This window comes from Ursus maritimus, unplaced genomic scaffold, assembly GCF_017311325.1.
Source record: "Ursus maritimus isolate PB19 unplaced genomic scaffold, ASM1731132v1 scaffold_22, whole genome shotgun sequence".
In the NCBI taxonomy this organism is placed as follows: domain Eukaryota; kingdom Metazoa; phylum Chordata; class Mammalia; order Carnivora; family Ursidae; genus Ursus; species Ursus maritimus.
In genome coordinates this window covers 36,517,090-36,538,979 of record NW_024424675.1, presented here as the reverse complement: position 1 = coordinate 36,538,979, position 21,890 = coordinate 36,517,090, and the positions used below count along the sequence as shown (strand labels likewise).

At 47.6% G+C, this 21,890-nt stretch overlaps 1 protein-coding gene across 1 annotated transcript in view; it reads left to right on the top strand.

Moving 5' to 3' along the window:
* Positions 1 to 19,071, top strand: part of B4GALT5 (beta-1,4-galactosyltransferase 5) — a 72,069-nt gene extending 52,998 nt beyond the window's left edge. The window contains exons 3-9 of the mRNA XM_040638453.1: positions 8,877 to 8,990; positions 9,880 to 10,004; positions 11,001 to 11,117; positions 11,727 to 11,914; positions 12,620 to 12,742; positions 14,901 to 15,002; positions 15,939 to 19,071. Coding sequence (XP_040494387.1) covers positions 8,877 to 8,990; positions 9,880 to 10,004; positions 11,001 to 11,117; positions 11,727 to 11,914; positions 12,620 to 12,742; positions 14,901 to 15,002; positions 15,939 to 16,086 — 917 coding nt within the window. The 3' untranslated portion in view covers positions 16,087 to 19,071. The remainder of the gene's footprint in view (positions 1 to 8,876; positions 8,991 to 9,879; positions 10,005 to 11,000; positions 11,118 to 11,726; positions 11,915 to 12,619; positions 12,743 to 14,900; positions 15,003 to 15,938) is intronic.
* The last annotated feature ends 2,819 nt before the right edge of the window (positions 19,072 to 21,890 follow it).

The window sequence follows — 21,890 nt, the reverse complement described above, 5'->3', positions numbered from 1 at the left end:
TCTTACCTTATTACTAAAAAAAAGAGACTCTTGCAAAATGAATCTTTGTCCGTTTTGCCAACGGTATGTATTCAGAGTGGCTGGATGGCTCCAGTTTTGCTCCTAAGACTTTTCGGGGTGGGGGAGGTAAGGAATATCTTTAAAGACCCCTTTTTTCAGTGCACTAGCCCCCAAGAGGGTACCAAAATTAAGCCTGTGTTTAGGACAGAAGCCATACAGGAGCACCAAAAGCTGTTTCTGGAAATACTTTGATTTCAAAAACTGTTCCACACAACCAGACTTCCTTCCATTTACTTTACGGTTCGGCACCTTGGGGTTGGTTCGTTTTGTTTGGTTTGGTTGCTGGTGGTAGTGGTGGTCCGTAGTGTTTTCAAAGCAAACCTGGCTCTGGTTGCCGCACTGGAAGAGTTGCTCCCGCTCTGTTCTTCCTGTTGGACTCTACTCAGAATTGGTCAGTCCAGGAGGACTTGTTTACCTCCTTGTTTACACGAATGCTTTGAGACTTAACAGATTTCCATTTCGTAGTAATCACGTAATCTGGGACAGTCTCCTCACATTAAAAAAGCGATTTCTTGAAGACAAGTTTAATCGTTTACCTGGTTTACCTTCCCTAGTCAGGTGTGGTTTTCATCCTGTGGTTTAATTCCAGCTACGTGACTGAGTTTGGTGGTCGGAATCATTCAGCTTCGCAGAAAGCTTTTCAAACTATTTAGCTAAAGATAGCAATGACAGACACAAGAGTGAACATTTCTGCCTTCTCAGCCTTTGGAACTTTTACCTGTGGCTTTTAGTATCTTATAAGCACTAATTATATAAAGAGGAAAAAAGAACACAGAGGTTAGATGGCTTGCCTAACATTATATTAAAGGAACTTGTTCCTGAATCATGGTTCCTATTTTTATAAAGGCTAAACAAGGCAAGTTCTTCACCTTTGAAAGCTGTCTTTTTTGTCTCTCTTTTTAACTCTTCCAAAAATTGAACATAGAAAGTATTTCCAGATGGTTAAATGGGACGGTCGTGAGGTTTCTCCTGTCTGGCCAGGGATGATTTTTATTTAAAAAACAGATTCTGAGATTTTATTTTGCTAAGCATTTATGATTTGCCTTTGATTTCTTTAACTGAGAACCTGTGTGCTTTCCTGTGGCTCCTCACTGATTTCACTCAAGCCTTGTGCAGTGTTATAAAATGAGTACAGTTTAAGAAATATTCTTTCCTCCAAATCAGCCCTCTTTCCTTCTGTAGTAAGTTCTGCAGTTGTCCAGAGCTCACTCTAGAGTGTGAAATTGCTTTGCAAACATTGCAAGTGAGAATTCTGTGGTGCTTGGGATCTCAGGAGAAAGCATTGCCTCTCAAAGGGAAGTGAAATCCTTAAAAGAATTGACCACATCCTCCTCTATCTTCAGGCTGCCCTGCTGGCCAACTTAGCAACAAAGGAGTATAGTTAGCAAACTGAAGCTTTAATACTTCCTTTCTTCTTGTTTGCAAAGAGCAAGTGATTGACTTTTCAGAGCTTTTCGGCCAAATTGTGGTTTCAGGGGACAAACACCTCAGCTCTGATCTGGAAGAGGAACCGGTAGAGAGCCTGAAGTCATGGGAGAAGGCTGAGCACACTTTTGTTTCCTCCTTGGTCGTGTGTGGCATTAGGTTTTGCAGATAATCCCCTCACACCTTGTCTCCCTTGACCCCAGCCTGGCCCTGTCAGGTAGGCAGGATTTTATGTGACTTCCATTTCTTCTGTGTAGTACAAATAATATTGGGGGTGTTGTAGTGACTTGGTCATGTGACTCCCTGGACCCTGCCAAACCTGCTTGTCATCGTGTGATGAAACTAGGGAGTCCTTCGACTGCTTCTCCAGAGCTCTTTCCCCGGATGAATCAGGAAAAAGGAACGTTTGTGCTGCCATGACTTTTATCCTGTCCAAGTGTTCGTGCCTCTCCAAGGTCACGTGATGCTGGGACTTCCATCTGGGCATTTGGCAAAGTCGTCTGTTCTCTTTCAGAAGTTAGAGGGGCACAAGTAGGATCTGTCCCGCCACAAGCACAGGATCTCACTAACTCCCCCAGGGGTGGTTGTCCTTGAAAACCAAGCACCAAGTGAGTTGTGCCCTTGGAAGGCATATCCAGGGACCCATTGTTATTTGATTTAGCATGTGTTTATTTTCAAATTATCATACACTGAAATAATTCTTCCCAGCATCCCTCTGGTTGGAATAATCATCCATTTTGTATTCACGATGTCTATATCTCTCATAAATTAGAAGTCTTTGCTATCAGGGGTCGTCTTACTATGTGCTAGACACTTAACTTGCATTACTTCATGGACTTGTCACAGGAACTCAGTAGGGTAACTGATGTGTCCCCACTTCAGGGACGAGAGGGTGGAAGCACCCAGGAGTTACAGGACTTGGTGTGGCTGTGGGGTTGGGCCTGCTGACCTCTGGATCCTGCAGTGTCTTCATGGCCTCTCCCGTCTGTGTAGCCCCAGCGTGTTGTACACTACCTAGCACATAGGCCCTCAGGAAGTGGTGTTTGAGTGCGTGAGTGAATAGATTTAACAAGAGAACATTTTAAGTGTTGTAACCTAATTCTGAGATTACCATCTTACTTGGCTTCTATGTTGTTGGCACATCCTTGGGGAGTGGGTATTAAAGAGGAGATATTCCACTGGCAGTGTATCCAGTGAAAACCCACCATTTTTATTCGTTTCAAAGCAGTTCTCTGCCTGGCATCATCAGAGAGGGCACCCTGGACCTGAAGCTTGCTGAGATAGTCGAGTGTCTGTCATTTCTGACCCGACCACTCCCGCCAGGAGCCACCAGGGGCTTGACAGGGGTAGCAGGACTGAGGTGGTCTGTGAGCTCTGCTGCCCCACCCTGGACACAGCGCCGGGGGCACACGCCCACATTCAGTGGCCTTCATGAGGCCAAGGGTAGCTGAAGAGCTTCGTGTGACATTTGAGTAATGCTATAACTTTCTTTCTTCTTGAAAGCTAAAGTGGCGATTGTCTAACAGGAATGCACTGTAGGGGATGAGGACTGTGAGCCAGAAATACACCTGATGTGATAACCTGGAGAAGAAGCTGCTTCTTGTCACTGAAAGCCACGTGTGTTTGAGATCGGGAATCCTGCAGAACTTCCTGTGAGCAGTGGGGGAGATGCTTAAAAGAACATTGGCATCAGAAGAAAATTCCCACTTAGGGTTTTTTGGGTTTTTTTTTTAAGGTCGTTTATGTTTTTTAGTAATCTCTACCCCGACAGTGGGACTCAAACCCACCACCCTGAGATCAAGAGTCACCCAATCCTCTGACTGAGCGAGCCAGGCGCCCCCACCCCCAGCCACTTAGTTTTATAGATGAGGCAAGTAGTTGGGTGACCTGTCCTTTCTCATCCTTAAATAGGAGTTTGCAGGTGCGCATCTACCTGTAACTTTCACCCAGAAGGAGATTTCTTACGTCTGCACGCACACAAGCCTTCCCACAACTCCGACCCCAGCCCTCTTGTAGTCACGTACTCAGAAAAATATTCTGTTGCCCACATCCTTGGAAACAGGACTGTTGCCATAGGCAAATAAAGTGAATAAAGTCATTGCTAGGGCACTTTGTAATATAGTCACTGAGCTAGATATTCTTATCCTCTTCCTGGTTTTTAGATGCTTAGTCCGTAGTCTTCCTTATGTCTACTCACCCAGCAGGTGCAGGCCATCCTTAGGCGTGCTAACTTGTGAAAAATGCAAATTCTATTTTACGGATATTTGTTCGGATGACATCTTTCTAGTATATGTAAGTGTCCACATTTTTCAAGCAGAGAGGCAAGTGTTTGGTCTTTTCTCAAATGGAAGGGGAAGGTGGTGGTTCTTCCTGGAATCTGTTGGTCAGCATTTTCGAGTCCCTGCTCAACTGGATTTAATAAGATAAGGGAAAAGGCAGATTTTTGCCACCCCTGTGTATTGGGGTGGCCATGTCAATCCTGTGCATATGGAAACCCCCCCAAGGTGGGGCTTTAAAAAATACCAGTGCCTGCACCCCACCCCCAGAGGCTCTGATTAATTAGTCTGGGAAGTAGCCTGGGTGTTATTACGATTTTTTAAAAGCCTCGTAGATGATCTAATGTGCAGGCGTGGCTGCCGAACCACTCGTGTAAAGCAAGGTTGAATCATCAGGCCATCTCTGAATTTGTAGGTAGGAGGGATGTTTGTTGTTTTTTCATTTTATAAATGTAGAAGCAGTGCCTCCTTTGCCCTTCTGCCTCCCTTGCTGGGAGAACATGTCCTGATTTAAAATAGATTACAGGTAAATTAAAAAATAGAGCCGTGGCCATAGAAGTTCAGCGGGCTCGCTCTATCCTTGCAGCCGCTCCCTCATTCAGTAGGGACATGTCGAGGAAGAGGAAGGGGCCCCTGGCCAGCTCAGTGGGAGGAGCGTGCGACTCTTGATCTCTGGGTTGTGAGTTCAAGCCGCATGCCGGGTGTAGGGATTACTTTAAAAATAAAATCTAAAAAAAAAAGGAAGAAGAAGAAGCTGTCGTTTGGATGTGCCCATTTCTGGGCAGCTGGTGAAGAGAGCGGGCACCGCACAGTCAGCAAGCAACTTCACCAGGTCACGAGCAGTCCGTTTCCTCTGCCTCTTCCACTTCTTTGAACGCTTTCTACTGGTGGGAAGACAGATTTCAATTACATTTTTATGTAAAGAATTTAAAATTAGAAAAGAGGAAGTGAAGGTTTTTTGGGGGGGGTTTCCCCCTCAAGGTGTAGACCAAGGCTCCTGCCACTTAGAAGGCGTGTGCTTGTGGGGTCTTTAAAAAATGATTTCATTAATTTAGTGATCAGAAGAAAAATGAGTGGTGCTGATTTTGTCTTGCTTTGTTCCATGCTGGTTGCTAGGCTTATTAGTGTTTGAAGGGAGTAGAAAGGGCTCTATGTGTGTCTTCATGCAAACCCCCAAAGGTGGGATCATTAAGGCTAGAAAGTGTCTTGTCTCTTCTACACGTTAGTTTTTTGTTTTTGTTTTTACTTCTTATTTCCTGTTTAGGTTGTAGTTCTTAGGCTTGGTTCTGTCATTGCCCGGAATTATTATTCTTCTCTTCTGTGTTTTTTTTTTTTAATTTGCTTATGAAAATGTTATTATAATGCCTCTGGGAATTTCTTCTCCTTCAGAGGCAAATGTAATTACTGTGATACTGTTTTGGATCAGCTTCTCCCTCCACACATGTGCATATCACAAAATACACATTTTCTAGTACACATGAAAACTTTTCTTAAAGAGAATCATTTATATATTTATATGCACACATATACACATATATAATTAAGAAGCAAAATCAGAATTATCCAGAGTAATGGTTAGTATTGGAAGTTCTTGACATAGGTTTTTGAAGTGTTAATACCTTCAGAAAGGATCAGTTTAGGACAGGTTTGCATGTACGAACTGAGGACTTTGGGGCTAATTTCTGTGTAAATGTAATTTTGCCTTTAGGGTTCGTGCCAGCTCTGTTTATGTCTATAAAATGCAGGCTTGGTGTTTTTCAGGAAAGCTACTACTGAAAAGGACAGAAAGCATTCTGTTCCTCTCCTCCCCCGTTAAGAGACTTAATTCTCTTCCAGTCGACTCTCACTGGGTTGTGTCCCATGGGCACTTGGACAGCAGACAGCGTGTGCCTGTTCAAAAGGATTCACTGCATTTATTGGCCGTGGATTTTTGGAAACCCTCTCACATTGTTGCTTAAAAAATATCTGAGTTGAAGATTGTAGAATTCTCCAGTGCAAAAGCAAGTTTGAATCGGATGTTTTTATTTTCATGGAATCCGCATGAATCCCAAAGGGTATTGGTGAGAGAGATTTTAATCCTCTGAAAAAATAGTACAGTGTACTGGAAAGATCACTAACCCAGAGTTTAGTCAGGTCTCTGTCATACACTAGCCAAGTCTCCTTGTACCAGTTGTGTATATGGTGCCTTGGTTTCTTTATCTGTAAAAAAAAAAAAAAAAAAAAGGAAGTTGGAGGGCCCCCTTCATGCAGATTCCCTAGAAAAAAAGGCATCAGCTTCACATTCTTTTTTTTTTTTTTTTTTAATATTTTATTTATTTATGTGACAGAGAGACAGCCAGCGAGAGAGGGAACACAGCAGGGGGAGTGGGAGAGGAAGAAGCAGGCTCCCAGCAGAGGAGCCCGATGTGGGACTCGATCCCGGTACGCCGGGATCACGCCCTGAGCCGAAGGCAGACCCTTTAACGACTGCGCTACCCAGTTGCCCTCAGCTTCACATTCTTAAAGCCCCACTAAAGTGACAGTAAAGAGGGTGTGTGTGTGTGTGTGTGTGTGTGTGCACGTGCACACACATATCTGTGTGGGTTCAGTGGCATAAACACCAAAGAATGAAGAGAACAAGAAGTTGAAAGTCGGAAAGCAGACCACTGATGCAGGGTTCAACAGACCCAAGAAAACGGACTGCTTGATGTGGCCACAGGGAAAGCCACTGCCACCCCAGAATCCCCCAGAAGCTCAGGAATTAGCAGTTATCAAGTACTTTTACAGATAAGAAAAAAGTGGCAGCTAAGATATAAAAATTGGTTGAAAGCTACTTAAAAAGCAGTTGGATATCCAGGTCCTTTACCCATCCTGGCAGAGGACTAGAGACTTGGTTACCCTCAGGGATGGTGAAACAAGTGCCCCTCAACCTGGGGGCACCTAAGGTGCCCCTCAGCTCCTTTTTCCTCTTCTGGGAGGAGGTTAGAATAGAATGCCCTGGGGACACCTGGCTGGCTCGGCTAGAGAGCATACGACTCTTGATGTAAGCGTTGTGAGTTAGAGCCCCATATTGGGGGTAGACGTTACTTTAAAAAAAAAAAAAATTAGCGTTCTCTAGGGAGTCTGATTGGACCAAGAAGACAGACCCTAAGATATTGACTCTGGAGGCTTCTAAAACCAGACTTCTGGCCAGAACACTCTACAGTGGAGAACCTCAGTCCGAGTCCATCCAGTTAGCTGGGTAGTGCCCCACTCTGAAATACTAGGTGCTGTGGAGCACTGTGCTCGGGATCAAAACCAACAAGCAGCAGCAAATTGAGAGAAACAGGCTATGCTGGGAGAAGAGAACGCAAAACAGTTATCACATACGTTCTCGCGGGTGAGGGGAGAAGGATTGCAAACATGAAGAAAGAGTGTATGGTAAGAAATGAACGTTCAGAAAATAAAAAGGACTTTTTAAAATTAAAAATAGCAGAAATGAAAATTAAACGAAGGGCTGGGGGGACGCCTGGGTGGCTCAGTTGGTTAAGCATCTGCTTTCGACTCAAGTCATGATCCTGGGGTCCCACAATGGAGCCCCATGTCGGGCTCCCTGCTCAGTGGTGAGTCTGCTTCTCCTTCCCCCTCTGCCCTTCCCCCTGTTCATGCTTTCTCTCTCAGATAAGTAAATAAAATCTTTAAGATTGAAAAAATGAGAAAATCAGAGGACCAAGAGGTCCAACATCTAACTCATGTTTTCTGTTCTCCAGAAAGAGAGCGCAGAATACAGAAGGGAGGGAGTCATCACCACAGTGATACCTCTAGTGCTGTCCCCAAATTCTAGAACAGGAGGACATGAATTTCTAGACTGTAAAGGTCAAATGGTCAACACAGTGGGTGAGAATAGAACTCAAAAGTAGAAATGTGACATTTCCTGAACGAAGAGAAAGTTCATCACACTTTTAAAAGGAAGTTCCCAGTCACCTTCACAAAGAGCCGGAATTGGAGTGGCTTCGGATCTAACGGGTGTAGGTGGGAGCTAGAAGGCAGTGGGTAGCACTTGCGCAGTCCTCAGGGGGCATTGTCTCCAGCCGAGCGTATTCTGTAAACCCAGCCGACCTATGAATCAAGTGAGAAAGAGCAGAACCAGTCAGGTGTACAAGGTTTCAAAACCACTTCCCATTCGCCCCTGCTTAGGAAGCCACTTGGCAGATGTGTTCCAGCGAGAAAAAGGGAGAAACTGAAGCCAGGCAAAGTGAGGTTGCACACTGGTGAGAAGTGAAGAGAGTCTCTAGAACTCCGAGGAGGGGAAACCACAGGACAGCGTCTGCGCAGCAGGCACAGGGGAGAGCCAGCCGGGGTTGGAGGCAGTTGGAAGCTGCAGGACTGTCTGGGAAGACAAAGTTGAGAGAATGCCTGATGCTGGCAGACATCCTAAGGGACCATGGTGGCAGAGGGCATGGTGTTGAATTAGTCATGATTCCATATCAAACTAAGCAAACAGAGAAATAAAATAGTGACTTCGGGAAAAAAAAAAAACCCAAATTATGTGGGAAAAGAAAAGGCATCATAACTTTGCACATTTCTCAGCTATGAATAGTATATAGAATAAATACTTCAGTGTAAATACTAAAGATGGGCTGAACCACAGCGACCATAGATGGTGGGAGACAGGACGGTGAAAGGGTGTGTGTGGTGGGGGCAGGGGAGGGAAGGGAGCAAAATCCACAGGCTCCACAATGGGAAGTCAGTGGGTAAGACTGACAACAGAAGCATCTGGAACAGTTGTATCGGAAGTAGATACTAAAGTAGTTGGCTAAAAGAAATGAAACCAGCTCCTGTAGAGAGTAAGACATGGGTGGAAAGGGGTCCTGGTGGTTTTTTGTTTGTTTTTAAATACGTTGTAGAGTTATTCGACTGGACATTGAGTGCATATAAAGCTGTAATAACAGTAAGAATAGAGACACTGGTTAAAATAGTATCATCTGGTTAACCTTTTTATTGATGTGTTCAAATTTTTAGCTGCAGTGAAGAGCTAGTCCAGAGTCCTGGTTCTGCAAAAGATGATACCCAAGAAAAATGCTTTGGTAGGCCTCTGAGAATTGCAGAGTTGATGACCTGTGCCGGTCTGAGCTGCCTTTTTTCTTCTCTCTCTAGATTATCCTCTTGACTTGAACCACAGTGAAACCTTCCTACAAACCACAACGTTTCTTCCCGAAGACTTCACGTACTTCGCAAACCATACCTGCCCTGAGAGGCTCCCTTCCATGAGTGAGTAGAGCATCTCCTGCTTTTCAAACTGACTTGTCTGTTCTTTTGATTAAAAGGAAAGGGAGAGTGTTCTCGATCTCTCAGGATGCCTCCCCTATGTAGGGAATAGAAACGCCTCCCTGCCACTGGAAATGGATTACAAGAGCTCTGCGTGTCCTGACCCTTCTTTAGCCCTTCTGCAAGGTTGCCTGTGTTCCTGGTGGGGTTTTCTGCCGTATTTTTCACTCATTCCTTTGCACGTACCCCCTTCTTGGTGATTTGGGGCCTGTTAGGATGTCCTAGAGAAAGTACAGGCGACCAGCTTTATCTTTATATAAATCCCACATTGATTATACCTTGTTCGATCACAGGATGAATGTGACCCCCTCCAAGTGCTGGTTCAGAAGAATTCTGGGGTCTTTTTCTCTCTTCGCTCTCGGTGTCTCATGTGTGATATAAAGCGATGGCAATAAGCCCTTCTACCTTTTCCGCGCCTTCGGGCTTCTCGGACGGGGCCCCTTCTTCACTCAAGTCAGTGATGACGAGCGTTTGGGGTTTGGGCGGCATCACTCAGGATCACTGATGAGTGAATTGGGCCCTGTGTCTTCTTGCCTCCAGAGCACGCAGAGAGGCTCCAAGCTCAGCCTCACTCTTTCCTCCTTCCTCTTTGAGAAGTTCAGCTGACATTCCGCTCAGTCTTAATTTCTTGACTTGCTGCTTTACCCAGTACTAGTCATGAGCTGAAGTGCAAGGAGTTGCAAACAGGGGAAGGGCCTCCCATCTCTGTGAAAAACACGGCTGAAAAAAAGCATTGAACCTCCCTAGAGAGTGAAACCCTGATCACAGGGGAAAAGCATTCTGTCACTTTCTGTGCTCTTAATTCTTTTTCTTCCCCCCATTCTCTATTCAGAGGGCCCAATAGACATAAACATGAGTGAAATCGCAATGGATGACATCCATGAAATCTTCTCTAAAGACCCAGCCATCAAGCTCGGAGGGCACTGGAAGCCTTCAGATTGCGTGCCTCGATGGAAGGTAGGGTGTGGAGTCAGGCCCGAGGTGCTGGGAGGCCCACCTGGCCTTGCCATCCTTCCAGGCCAACGTGGGATTCACGGACTGTGATAATTCGTAATTTGCACGCTATGACCCGATGCAAAGTTATCTGCATTTGATGGAAACACTTCGGAGGCTTGAGTTTCCCTAAGCACACTCTGTAGCTCCAGAAACGTGCATCGTTCTATGACTGAGCAGGACCCTTTTGTCTTCTTTATAGGGATACTGGCTAAGCACGTGGGAGGGTTGGTCGGTCTCTTGTACCACATTTGTAAAAGCCGTCTTCACAAATTCACTGCTTCGTGCCTTGTTTGGCATTGTTACTAGGAGTTTAGTGCAACAAAGAGCGGAGCCATCCAGCCTGACACTGAGAATTGCTTAGTGGTTTTCTGCATGACTGTAGTCAGAAGCCATCAGTGTGGGGGTCTGCCTCATGACACTGGCTTAAGTCCATTCTCTCAGTGAGTATTTGTCCAGGTGCTTCTTCTGTGCCCGTCCTACAAAGAGCAAGGCAGATCTCAAATTGACGGGCATTTCCAGCCCATTATTGGGATATAATATCAATTTAATGACCAGCATTTGAATATATATAAAAGATAGATACATGTCAAAATGCACCGCATGTTGTAAGGGGAGCAGTGTTTTGTGGAGTGCATTGTCGTTGTGTGCTTGTATCTGTGGACGTGTTTGTGTGCGGGTCGTGGTGTAGAATGAGTCTCTTCCTCTGGGTTGTGGTCTAGAGTGAATTCAGTCAGGGGGCCGACCATGTACACAGGGTGGTGTGTATCAGAACAAAGTCCACTTACTCCCAGGGGTCCACCTGCCAGCGTAGCTCTTCCTTTAGTGGAGGTCGAGGACAGGGCAGCGCTCCAGAATGCCCCAGGGGCCAGCTGGTCACCGGTTCTTTGGCAGTGTCCTGCTGCAAAGCAGAAGCTGAGGGGGTTCACGGGGCGGCTTCTTTTGCTGTGCCCTGTCCAGGTGGCGATCCTCATCCCCTTCCGGAACCGGCACGAGCACCTCCCGGTCCTGCTCAGACACCTGATCCCCATGCTTCAGCGCCAGCGCCTGCGGTTTGCGTTTTACGTGGTTGAGCAAGTGAGTGGCCCGTCCTTTTCTGTTCGTTCTGTTCTGAGACAGCAGTTCAGCGTGCTTTCAGCCGATCCACCTTTGGGGTACAGAGCCAGTGAAACTGAAATCTTAGGACTGAGCCACCCAGAGGTGAAAGGGGGCGCAGAGAGCAGTTCTGTGCTGCTGGGTTGAGATGTTACTCGACACCGGCAGACTTGCGTGAGTCCAGGATGGAACTTTGTTTACCCTTGAACAAAGGCCCCTTGTCTGGTGGTTCAGCCAGTCGTGCTTTGGGTGGTGTCTTTGGTCTCCAGACCCAGGAAATTCCCCTTAAGATAAGGAGCCATGGGTAGAAATGGCCGTATTGTTCTTTCTTCCCGTTGTGGGGCTGAGTACTCCTCGAAATGCTGCCCTAGGTCGAATGCCTGCTTTTATGACAGTCTTGGGAGAGAGGGGCTTGGGCTTGTTACCCTTCTTATTTCTAAAGAAATCGAGGCCAGATGTCAAGTGGCTTGCGACGCGGTGATGAGCGTGCCGGCCAAGCCATCGGGTTCGTTAGCTCTCCTTTAGGCGGGGCTGAGGCAGCGAAGATTTTGCTCCACAGTCCTTTTAAAAATAAAGCTCTGCTTCTTTTAGGTTGGCACCCAACCCTTTAATCGAGCCATGCTTTTCAACGTCGGTTTTCAAGAAGCAATGAAGGATCTGGACTGGGACTGTCTCATTTTTCATGATGTGGACCATATACCAGAAAGCGATCGGAACTACTATGGATGTGGGCAGATGCCAAGGCACTTTGCAACTAAGTTGGACAAGTATATGTATCTGTGAGTATCATTTCCTCTGGAAGAGTTTAAATCTAAAGGATGCTGAGAGACGCAAAGATGGCAAAAGCCAGTTAGCCCCATCCCGGTTTGCATCGGCGGACGAATGGAGAAACAAAACGGAGCGCAGGCACGGCACACTGTTAGGCAGTAGAAAGGAATGGAGTCCTGCTACATGTGACTGGAGGGATGAACCTTGGACACACTGCCGTGTGAAAGAAGCTAGTTACCAAAGGCCACATGTTGCATGATCGTGCTCCCGTGTCTTGTCCAGAATAGGCAAATCCATAGAGAGAAAGAACAGCGGTTGCATCGGGTTGCGGAGAGGAGGGGGGAATGAGCAGTGACTGCTAGTGGGTACAGGGCTTCTTTTTGGGGTGATGAAAGGTATTAAAATGGATTGGGGTTCATGGTTGCGCAACTCCAACTCCACGAAGATCCTAAAAACTATGGAATTGCACACTTTGGAAACGGGTGAATCATTTGGAATGTCAATTATGTTTCAGTAAAGCTGTTATGAAACAAATCAATTAGAGAAAGATGCAGTTCGCCACAAACAGTGCGTCTCAGTGCGAGGAAATGATGGCGGGTGGTGAGGGCAGTAGGCGCTGTGTCACGTAGGCTGTAGTTCTCCAGTGCGATGGTGGCCCCAGGGGAAGAAACCATCCTCTGATTCCCAGATGATTCAAGCTGTACGTCTCCTTCTAGGCTTCCTTACACCGAGTTCTTTGGTGGAGTGAGTGGCTTAACAGTGGAACAGTTTCGGAAGATCAATGGCTTTCCGAACGCCTTCTGGGGTTGGGGTGGAGAAGATGATGACCTGTGGAACAGGTAATCCCCTCTTCCGGGTTCTGGGGCCTTCTAGAAGTAACTACCTTAGGCTCCCCAGACCAGTGCCACACAGGAGGGATAGGGTGCAAGCCATGTAGGTAATGTGAAACGTTCTAGTAGCCACATTTAAGAAGGTTCAGAAAAGAATTTTGAGATGAAATTCATTTTAATGTATTAATAAAACATGCCAACAGTATATTTATCACAGTATATAAAAATAATATCCTTCCAACATATAATCAGAATGAAATGTTAATGAGATACTCACATTTATTTTTCTTTTACTATACCTTAAAATCTGGTATATATTTTACATTTGTAGAACATTTCACTGAAACCTCCCCAAACCAGAGGTCAGGTATTAGTGATAGGTGTACACAGATTTATCTGTACTATTGGATAAGGCTTGTATTATACAAGTTTGCGAGAATGATGCTATATTTGAGTAGTGTAAATTAATCTTCTTACAGAGTAAGTAAACAGTAACCTAGTAAGGAACAAATAAGCAAAAGCATCTCCACCTTGTATCTGTTGCCTTTCTAGATGGACTTTAAAAGAAAGTTACATGTTGCTTTTTAATTACAAAGTAATACTTGCTGATAATAAAGGTGCATAACCAAAGGGTGTCATTCTTAATCCCCATTGCTGTCCTATCTCGTTCCCCGGAAGTAGCTGTTTCAACAGGGCTATTTCTTTCTCTACTTCTTTGTATTCGTACATGAACAACCCAGACCCGTCCCTTCACCCCTCCCAACCATGTTAATACAGAGAGAGCCGCTTCGTTATCTTTAACAGTTGCATGGTAGTTCTTAATGGAGATTCATGATATTTTATTTTAAACCTCTCCTGTCAATGAACATTGTTTACAATTTTGAATATCCTTGTTCACGTGTGCAAATACTTCTTCAGGTTAAATTCCTAGTTGTGGAACTGCAAAGTCAAGTAAATGCTCTTTTAAATTTGGATAGTTATCAGGATTTCCCCCCAAAAGCGATCGCAGAAAGATTCCAAGCAGTGGTGTGGCTACATTCCCACTTTCTCACATCACTGCCAACATTGGTTATAGACAACCTTTTGCGTTTTGCCACATTTCAGCCGTTCAGCAGCCACGTGTGACTCGGGGCTGCTGTTCTGGACAAAGGAGCTCTAGCCAGTTCTTCCTCAATCTGAGAGGTAAAAATGGCTTGTCATCCTTGTAATGTGGGTTTCTTAGGAACCTGGTGAGGATGAACAGCTTTTCCATAAACGTAACTGGTATGACTGGTCCTTGAATCCACTTGAGCTCTCCCAGGACATCTGTCCTAATTCTCAGCTTGTGCTCTTCCCAGCTCCTCCAGGCAGTGCCCTGCACAATTCCCAGGCGCACAGTAGGCGTTCTCTGTATATTTATCAAATCAGAGCGAGGACGCATGTCCCAAATATCAAAAGGAGAGTGTAATTTGGAGTAAAGAGGAAGATGTTGAAGTAATATTCTCCCAGGTTTTAAAATACGAAGTCAACCATAGATTTCACATAGATATCCAGCGTCTGTCTCCGTGTATTAATTATTTCTTACAGCCCTGTCAGGTTTCCAGTAGTAAATCCGGCTTGTGAAATCCTGTCTTTATCACATAAAGGATAAATAACCAAACACCTCCTTAAGTTCTGCTTTCCTCCTGGAGTTGGGAAGTTTTACATGGAGATCGGAGGACGTGATAAAAATTATCTCCCTGGTGATGGGGGCGGTGGGCAGAGTAATTAAGTTCATAAGCAGAGAAAACACAGTGCAACTCTGGCTTTACCAGCTTGCTTTATGGTAGGTTTTGGACAGGAACGGTGCCGTCCGCCAGTGAGAAAAACATTTTTGATAGGACCCAAAGAGAGGACGTGTGCACTCCTCTCCTCTCCTGGCAAATGCTCACTGTTGTACCTGTCCCTGAGAACCTATGGCACACCTTACTCTCAAGAATTTTGAATTCCTTTTCTTTTTCAAAACTGTTTGGTATTGTAGACCTCTTTTCTAAAGCCATGAACTTACCCAGAGGGACGGGCAATTGAATATTTAGATGCAGAAGCAATTCTGTTGTTCGGCGTGGGGTTTCTCAAGCTTGGCGTAGGTGTGGTCATCTATGGTACTTGAGCATTTCATCTGAAAGCCCAGTCTCTTTGTCTCGGGCAGAGTACAGAATGCGGGCTACTCTGTGAGCCGGCCGGAAGGTGACACAGGGAAGTACAAATCTATTCCTCATCACCATCGAGGAGAAGTCCAATTTCTTGGAAGGTTGGTACAATTTATTTATTCTTCTTACAAATATCCTCTGTACTTTGCGTTTCCAGATGTCCCAGAGCATATCATGTTGCAGCCCCTCGTTTTACTCCCTGCCTCCTCGCCACGGTCCTGTTCTGGCTGCCTTGCAGTCCTAGATAGATTTTCATTTACCCGTGAGGCAGGCGTTTGTGTGAAATCAGATTATCGGTGAAAAATTTGATCATAAATCTTGGAAAGAAGTCACTCATTTAGCATCTTAAGCTTCATGGTCTCCTGTGTAGTCTTCAGGGAGCTGGAGAAAAATCCACTCGGCCAGAGGTTCCTGGGTAACTTACACTGACAGGACAAAGCAGAGTTGGCCCTCTTTCTGCGAGGTCTGGTTCTGGAAGGGTGCCCCCGAGCTTCTGTTCGTGCGTGATAAGGAAGTTCCGTACTGTAGTAATTGGGGCATGTGGATGGAGTGACAGCTCTGTGTTTTCAAGAGTGCCTTTTTGTCTTGTTAACTGGGAGGAGGACTGTTCTCTGGACCACCAGTTCTGATTGCATGAACTCTGTTGTCAGGGGAGTGAAAAGGCACCGAGTGCAGACCCCGACCTCGCTCATCTGATGTATTTTTAATATCTTACCTCCCACTTCCCCATTCCATGACCTCACCTCGGGCAAGTCATTGAACACCGGGAGCCTTGGTTTCCTCATTTGCTTAAGGAGCGGTGCATTAAATGAAATGGTGTCATAAGTAAAGCCCCTGGCATGAAGTAGGAGGTGTTCCTGGTAATAACAACTGTCAGCAGGGAGCAGCTGGACGGGGTGGGCCGGTCGCCCCGCCGTGTGATGGCAGGAGAGCTGCCCTGGGTTGTGGCCCCTGCTGTGGGCTGCCCTGCTCTGTCCGCCGCGGTGGGGAGGTTGGGCCCTCACTCAGAGCCACCCCTCTGTTCTCTGCTCAAACAGGTACGCTCTGCTGCGTAAGTCCAAAGAACGGCAAGGGCTGGACGGCCTCAACAACTTGAACTACTTTGCAAACATCACATACGACGCCTTGTATAAAAACATTACTGTCAACTTGACACCCGAGCTGGCTCAGGTGACCGAGTACTGAGATGAGGAGAGAACCTCTGTTTGCTTTACCCACCGCCACCAAGAAAGCAGCCTGGGGAGAGGTCTTGGGGCTCCACACAGGAAGAGAACAGAAATACGGTGTCTGATGAAGGATCACAGGGTTCGAGGAGAAAATGTGAACAGAGTACACGCACAAAACGCCTTCACTGTGGCTCGGGAACTTCCTTCATCAGGACTGGCTTTCTGTTTCACAAGACAGACGTCGGTCCTGCTGCTCTTCTCTCCTGGTCTCGAACCCCAGCGTTCCGTCCCAACCGGGGTCTCCAGAACAGGAGCTGACGTCTGCCGTGGTACTGGCGCCGAGCCCGTTCCTCCGAATGGCCTTTGGAGCTTCTCGGCCTTCAGAGCAAAGAGGCAACCCCACCACAGGGCAGCTGCGTTTTAGGAAGGGCAAATGAAACTCCACACACCATTCTTCTCCATCTCCGGTGTTCTCTTTGGTTTAATTTTTTTTTTTTTTTAATTACCTGCTTTGGGTGGGGATTGAGGGTGGGGGGAGGGATTGGGGAAGATAAATAGACCTATAACAATCACTTCTTGAAGAAGTATAATTGTAAATAAGCCATGTAAAATGCCTTTTTTAAATTTAATTTTATAGCTGGCTCCAATTCAAACCGAGGATTTATATATTAGATCACTTATTTGGTTGGCAAATGCAGGAACTCAGTTAAAATGCAGTGGAAGGGTATCACCTCCCGAATTGCTATCACCTTGGAAAGGAGTGGATACAGGGCATGTCCCAAACAGATCAGGACAGTCCAGTCTATCACTGGTAGCTAACTCCTGCCCCCTCCCATCCTTCCCTTCCAGAAGTCTTGCTCTTGACTTTTGCTGTGGACTCTCTCTTCCATGTTGGGCACGTACTATCATCCCAGTCTTCTGCTAAACAGGAGCCCTCCCTGCTCAAAGCGGACCCCTTCGGGGGGCCTCCCCCTGCACACGCTCCTGGATCTCTGGACTTTAGTTTTTGTCCTTTCGTCACCGAGGGGTGGGGTGGGTGGGTTTTCTGCCTCTTCTTTTTCCCATTTTTCTTTTTTTGCTCTTGTGGAACTTGGCCACAATTCCTGAAATCTGTGCCTAAATTATCAACTAGCTTCAGTGATTCCTCTGAATATTTCCCTTTCTGGTTTCTGGAAAGATTCTTTGTCAACACTATGAACTAGTTCATAGACCTAATGAGCGATGGACTGAAGAAGTCAGCCGGGGATCAGGTGACACTTGTGTGCTGTGGGTCAGTTGGGGGCCAGGGCGAACCCAGTCAGAGCTTTGCGGGTAGACGGACAGAGCTCCCGGATGCCAGGACCCAAGCCCGAGTGCTGGGTTCACACCCCATGCACTTCTTGAAGTTAAGATTCTAAATTGCCCTTGAAGTTGTGCCTCTCTGTTTTTCCCTGAGCCAAATCCCTCAATTCGTAGTCCCTCTTGGCTTCTGCAGGATTCTGAAAAATGCCAGTCTTTTCCTCTCCTTTTCCATAAAGCATATTTATATATTGTGATTAGGAGTACTTTCTGAAAAGTACTTCATATTTTTTTTAATTGCCTTGTTTGCCTTCAACTTCCTTAATTTTCATGGTTTACATGGATGTGTGTGTAGGGGGTATATTTGTGTATATACGTGTGGGTGGGGATTTTCTCCGTTGCATGTGTTGGTTCCATGGACATATGATCCCCACAAGCTGTGGGAGTGATTGGCCAGGCCTTGTTTTTTGTTCATGCTTTCGTTCTTTTGAAGAATAGAGCGGTATTGTAGGAAACCAACCGCGTTACAAAGCTCTTATCGGCTCATATGAGAGAGCAGACTGCTGCCCTTGAAAATGCTGGTAAGTTGTATCATATGTTTTAAAAGAATGTTGAGCATCTCATGCTTTAAAAGACCTTCACGAGGGAACATTACACACAGGAGCTCACTTGGTTTTCCTTTGAAGTCTGGTGCACGGAGCAATAAAGATTTCTTTCCCTTTTTCTCCCGCCTCCCCTCAGGCCTGCGTGCTGGCCTTGACTCTCCTTCTCCTCCTCCTGTCCTCTCTCATCCCTGAAGGCCGTGAGCGGCTTTCAGTGGCACACAGCCATGATGTCATTTGGAAGAATATGCCAGAACAGACCGATCCTTGGTTAAGGATGACGTGTGTGTGCACGGCCGTGTTGTAAAATGCTCTCGTTCGAAGCTTGTCACGAACATATTTGCCACCAAGAACAAAATGTTCGCAAAGGCTAAACAGCCGATTTTAAAAAGAAAAGTGCTGATTTGAGGACAAAAGGAAAGGTGTCTTTTCACTGCTTGAAGTAAGGTCACAAATTATTTTGCTATCATGTGTGAGTTTGTTTTATTAGTGTGAAATCTCTTAGGCGCACCACTCAGTCATTTACCCGCCAACCTGAGTATCGTGTGGGAAACATAGACGTTAAAACCATACAGCCAGGCCCGCGAGCTGTTAATGGTGTGAGATTCTCATGTTAAAAAAAAGAAAAAATAATAAGAACCAAATGTGACCTTGTGCGTATTTTGGCAGCTGAAATTCTTTTAAGGCTACTGATGGGTGACCCCTTAAATCAGTCTCGTCTCAGCTGCGTGCAGGGAAACGTTTCTCCTTTCACGCTGTTTTTCTGGGCGAGGAGTTATGGCAAAAATACTCCTTTTGACATGATGGGGACTCTTGTTGGAGCTCCTCTGCCACAGTCACGAATCGCTGAGCAACAGCCGCATGTACTCATTGTGTCCACGCGCCCTTGACGATGGCATTGAACGTGGCTAGCTTCCTTCCATCACGACGTTTTTTTGAGCTTGCTCTTATGTTTTAAGAAGTGCCAGGGGTACATTTTTGCACTGAAATCTAAAGATGTTTTAAAAACACTTTTCACAAAAATAGTCCTTTGTCATTACATTATTTACTCATGTGTTTGTACATTTTTGTATGTTAATTTATGAATGATTTTTTCAGTAAAAAATACATATTCAAGAACCAAACCTTGGTGGTCGTCTGTCTTTGCCTAAAACAGTTTGGCTTCTAGGAGGCCTTTCCTCTCTTTTTCTTGTGGGAGTTTCGCTCCTGTGTGCTCCTTCGGGAGCTTGGCTTCCACGTTGCTCGGCTGACCCGTGGGTGCGCCCGAGAAGGACTGCCCGCCTGAGCCCGGCCACCAGACCAGCTGAGGGAAAAACTCAGCCGAGGGAGCAAAAGCACTAAGCCCCACTGTGCGATCCAGACTTCCTCCCACACTTGGGTTTTCTTTCCAGGATGGGCCCCGTGATGCCCACTGAGTGGAACGAGACACTTGGGCAAGGAGAGGATGAGCGTGGATGGAGTTTGGATCCAGAAGGCTCTCTGGGGTCAGTCCAGAGTTTGCTCTCTGCCTGGTTTCACTTGGAGATTGTAATCAAAGCTTCTGTTTGTTGAACGTTTACCACTTGCTGATGGTTATTGAGTGTAAAGTTCTGTGTCCAGGTGCTAGGAATATAATGATTAGCAAAACGGACAGGGTCAGTGGCCTCGTAAAACTGTCCTCTTGCCCCACGCCCCCAGGTGGAGGGTATGATTAAAATTATACCCGGGGCACCTGGGTGGCTCAGTTGGTTAAGTGCCTGGCTCTTGATTTTGGCTCACATCATGGTCTCGGGGTTCTGGGATCGAGCCCTCCGCATTGGACTGCATGCTCAGCGAGGTGTCTACTTGCCCCCCCCCAGAATAGATAAATTAAATCTTTTTTTTTTTTTAATTACAACCACAAGGAGTGCTGCAAAGGACATGGCTGCAGGCCACAGGCGCACTGTGTGGAAGTGGCACCTGGTGGGAGGTGGGTGAGCTGAGGGAAGACCAGCAGGTTACCCGGTGAGCTGCGGGAACAGAGTAGTGTCGGGCTGGTGCAGGGGACAGTGGGCTGGACCGGGGACTGCGAGGCCGCAAGGGGGATGAGGCCAGAGTGCCTTGCGGGGCCTTGCGGGGCCTTGTGTGGCCTTGTGTGCCAAGGTAAGGAGATTGGGTTTTATCCTTAGAGCAGTGACCTCAAGAGTTCCCAGCAGGTGGGGCTGTGAGTGATGTCATTAGACATAATAGATGGCTCTGGCTGCAGGGAGAATGGGGGCTATAGAGAAGCCAAGGAAAAGTAGGGGGACCAGGGAAGTGTACACAGTCACGCAGGGACGGCATGGAGGAGGGGCTAGGGGGATGCTGCGGAACAGACTGCCGTTGGGATGGAGGAATCCCCCTAGCTTCTGGCTTCCCCGCGTGGGTGGATGGCAAGGCCATTTCCTGGGACGAGGACACCGGAATTAGACCAGGTTTGTGGGCAAGACCACAGGACCAGTTGGGAGCGTGTTGAGTTCGGGGGTTCTGAGGCCACCAAGCAGATAAGGCAAACAGGCAGTTGGACATTCTCTGGTTTGGGGACTGCAAGGACCAGTGGGGACCGGAGTGAGTCGTGAGGACGGTGTGGGAGATGAGCGATGGGGACCGGGGTGGGTCGTGAGGCCGGTGTGGGAGATGAGCGATGGGGACCGGGGTGGGTCGTGAGGCCGGTGTGGGAGATGAGCAGTGGGGACCGGGGTGGGTCGTGAGGCCGGTGTGGGAGATGAGCAGTGGGGACCGGGGTGGGTCGTGAGGCCGGTGTGGGAGATGAGCAGTGGGGACCGGGGTGGGTCGTGAGGCCGGTGTGGGAGATGAGCAGTGGGGACCGGGGTGGGTCGTGAGGCCGGTGTGGGAGATGAGCAGTGGGGACCGGGGTGGGTCGTGAGGCCGGTGTGGGAGATGAGCAGTGGGGGTGTGGGAGATGAGCGATGGGGACCGGGTAGGCATACGTGAGGCCGGTGTGGGAGATGAGCGATGGGGACCGGGTGGAGTCGTGAGGCCGGTGGAGATGAGCATGGGGACTGGGGTGGGTCGGAGGGGCCGGTGTGGGAGATGAGCGATGGGGACCGGGTGGGCCCGTGGAGGCCGGTGTGGGAGATGAGCGTGGGGACCGGGGTGGTCGTGAGGCCGGGTGTGGAGATGAGCAGCATGGGGACCGGGGTGGGTCGTGAGGCCGGTGTGGGAGGGAGGAGCAGTGGGACCGGGGTGGGTCGTGAGGCCGGTGTGGGAGATGAGCGATGGGGACCGGGGTGGGTCGTGAGGCCGGTGTGGGAGATGAGCGGTGGGGACCGGGGTGGGTCGGGAGGCCGGTGTGGGAGATGAGCGCAGGTGGAGGAGCGGCTGCAGTGGCTCTGGTGCTGAGTAGAGCAGGAGCCTGGACGGAGCCGGTGGCCTTGGCCCAGCCCCTAAGAGCTCCCTTGTAACATTTGAGAGGCAGAGGTGGAGGGAGCAGCAGCGGGCAGGACAGGGAAGGGAAGGGAAGAGCCGTTCGAGGGGAGGGGTCCACAGTGTCGGGTGCAGGGAAGACGTGAGTAAGACAGCTCACTGTCGGGCATGGGGGAGAGGTCGCCGGCAGGGCAGGCCGCAGGGGAGGGGGCTGAGAAAGGAGGCTGAAGCAGCAGCGGGGACAGCCGCCTCAAACCCCACCTGAAGGGGCAAAAAAGAAGGCTGGGAGCTGAGGGAAGCGTGTGAGGCGCAGGGAGGGTTTTGATTTTGATTTTCCAACAAGACAAACCTGAGTGGTTTTGAACCATAGGGAGGTGGGGACCAGAGAGAGAGAGCTGAATACCCAAGAGACGGGCTAATTTAGCAGGAATGTTCCTGAACTACTGGCAGGGATGAGACTAAACAAAACCCGGGAGGAATTAGGAGCCCTTTCTACGTCAGCTCTCATCGGCAGACAGCCTGTGAAGACCTGTGTGGCTGTTGGAAAAAAAAAAAAAAA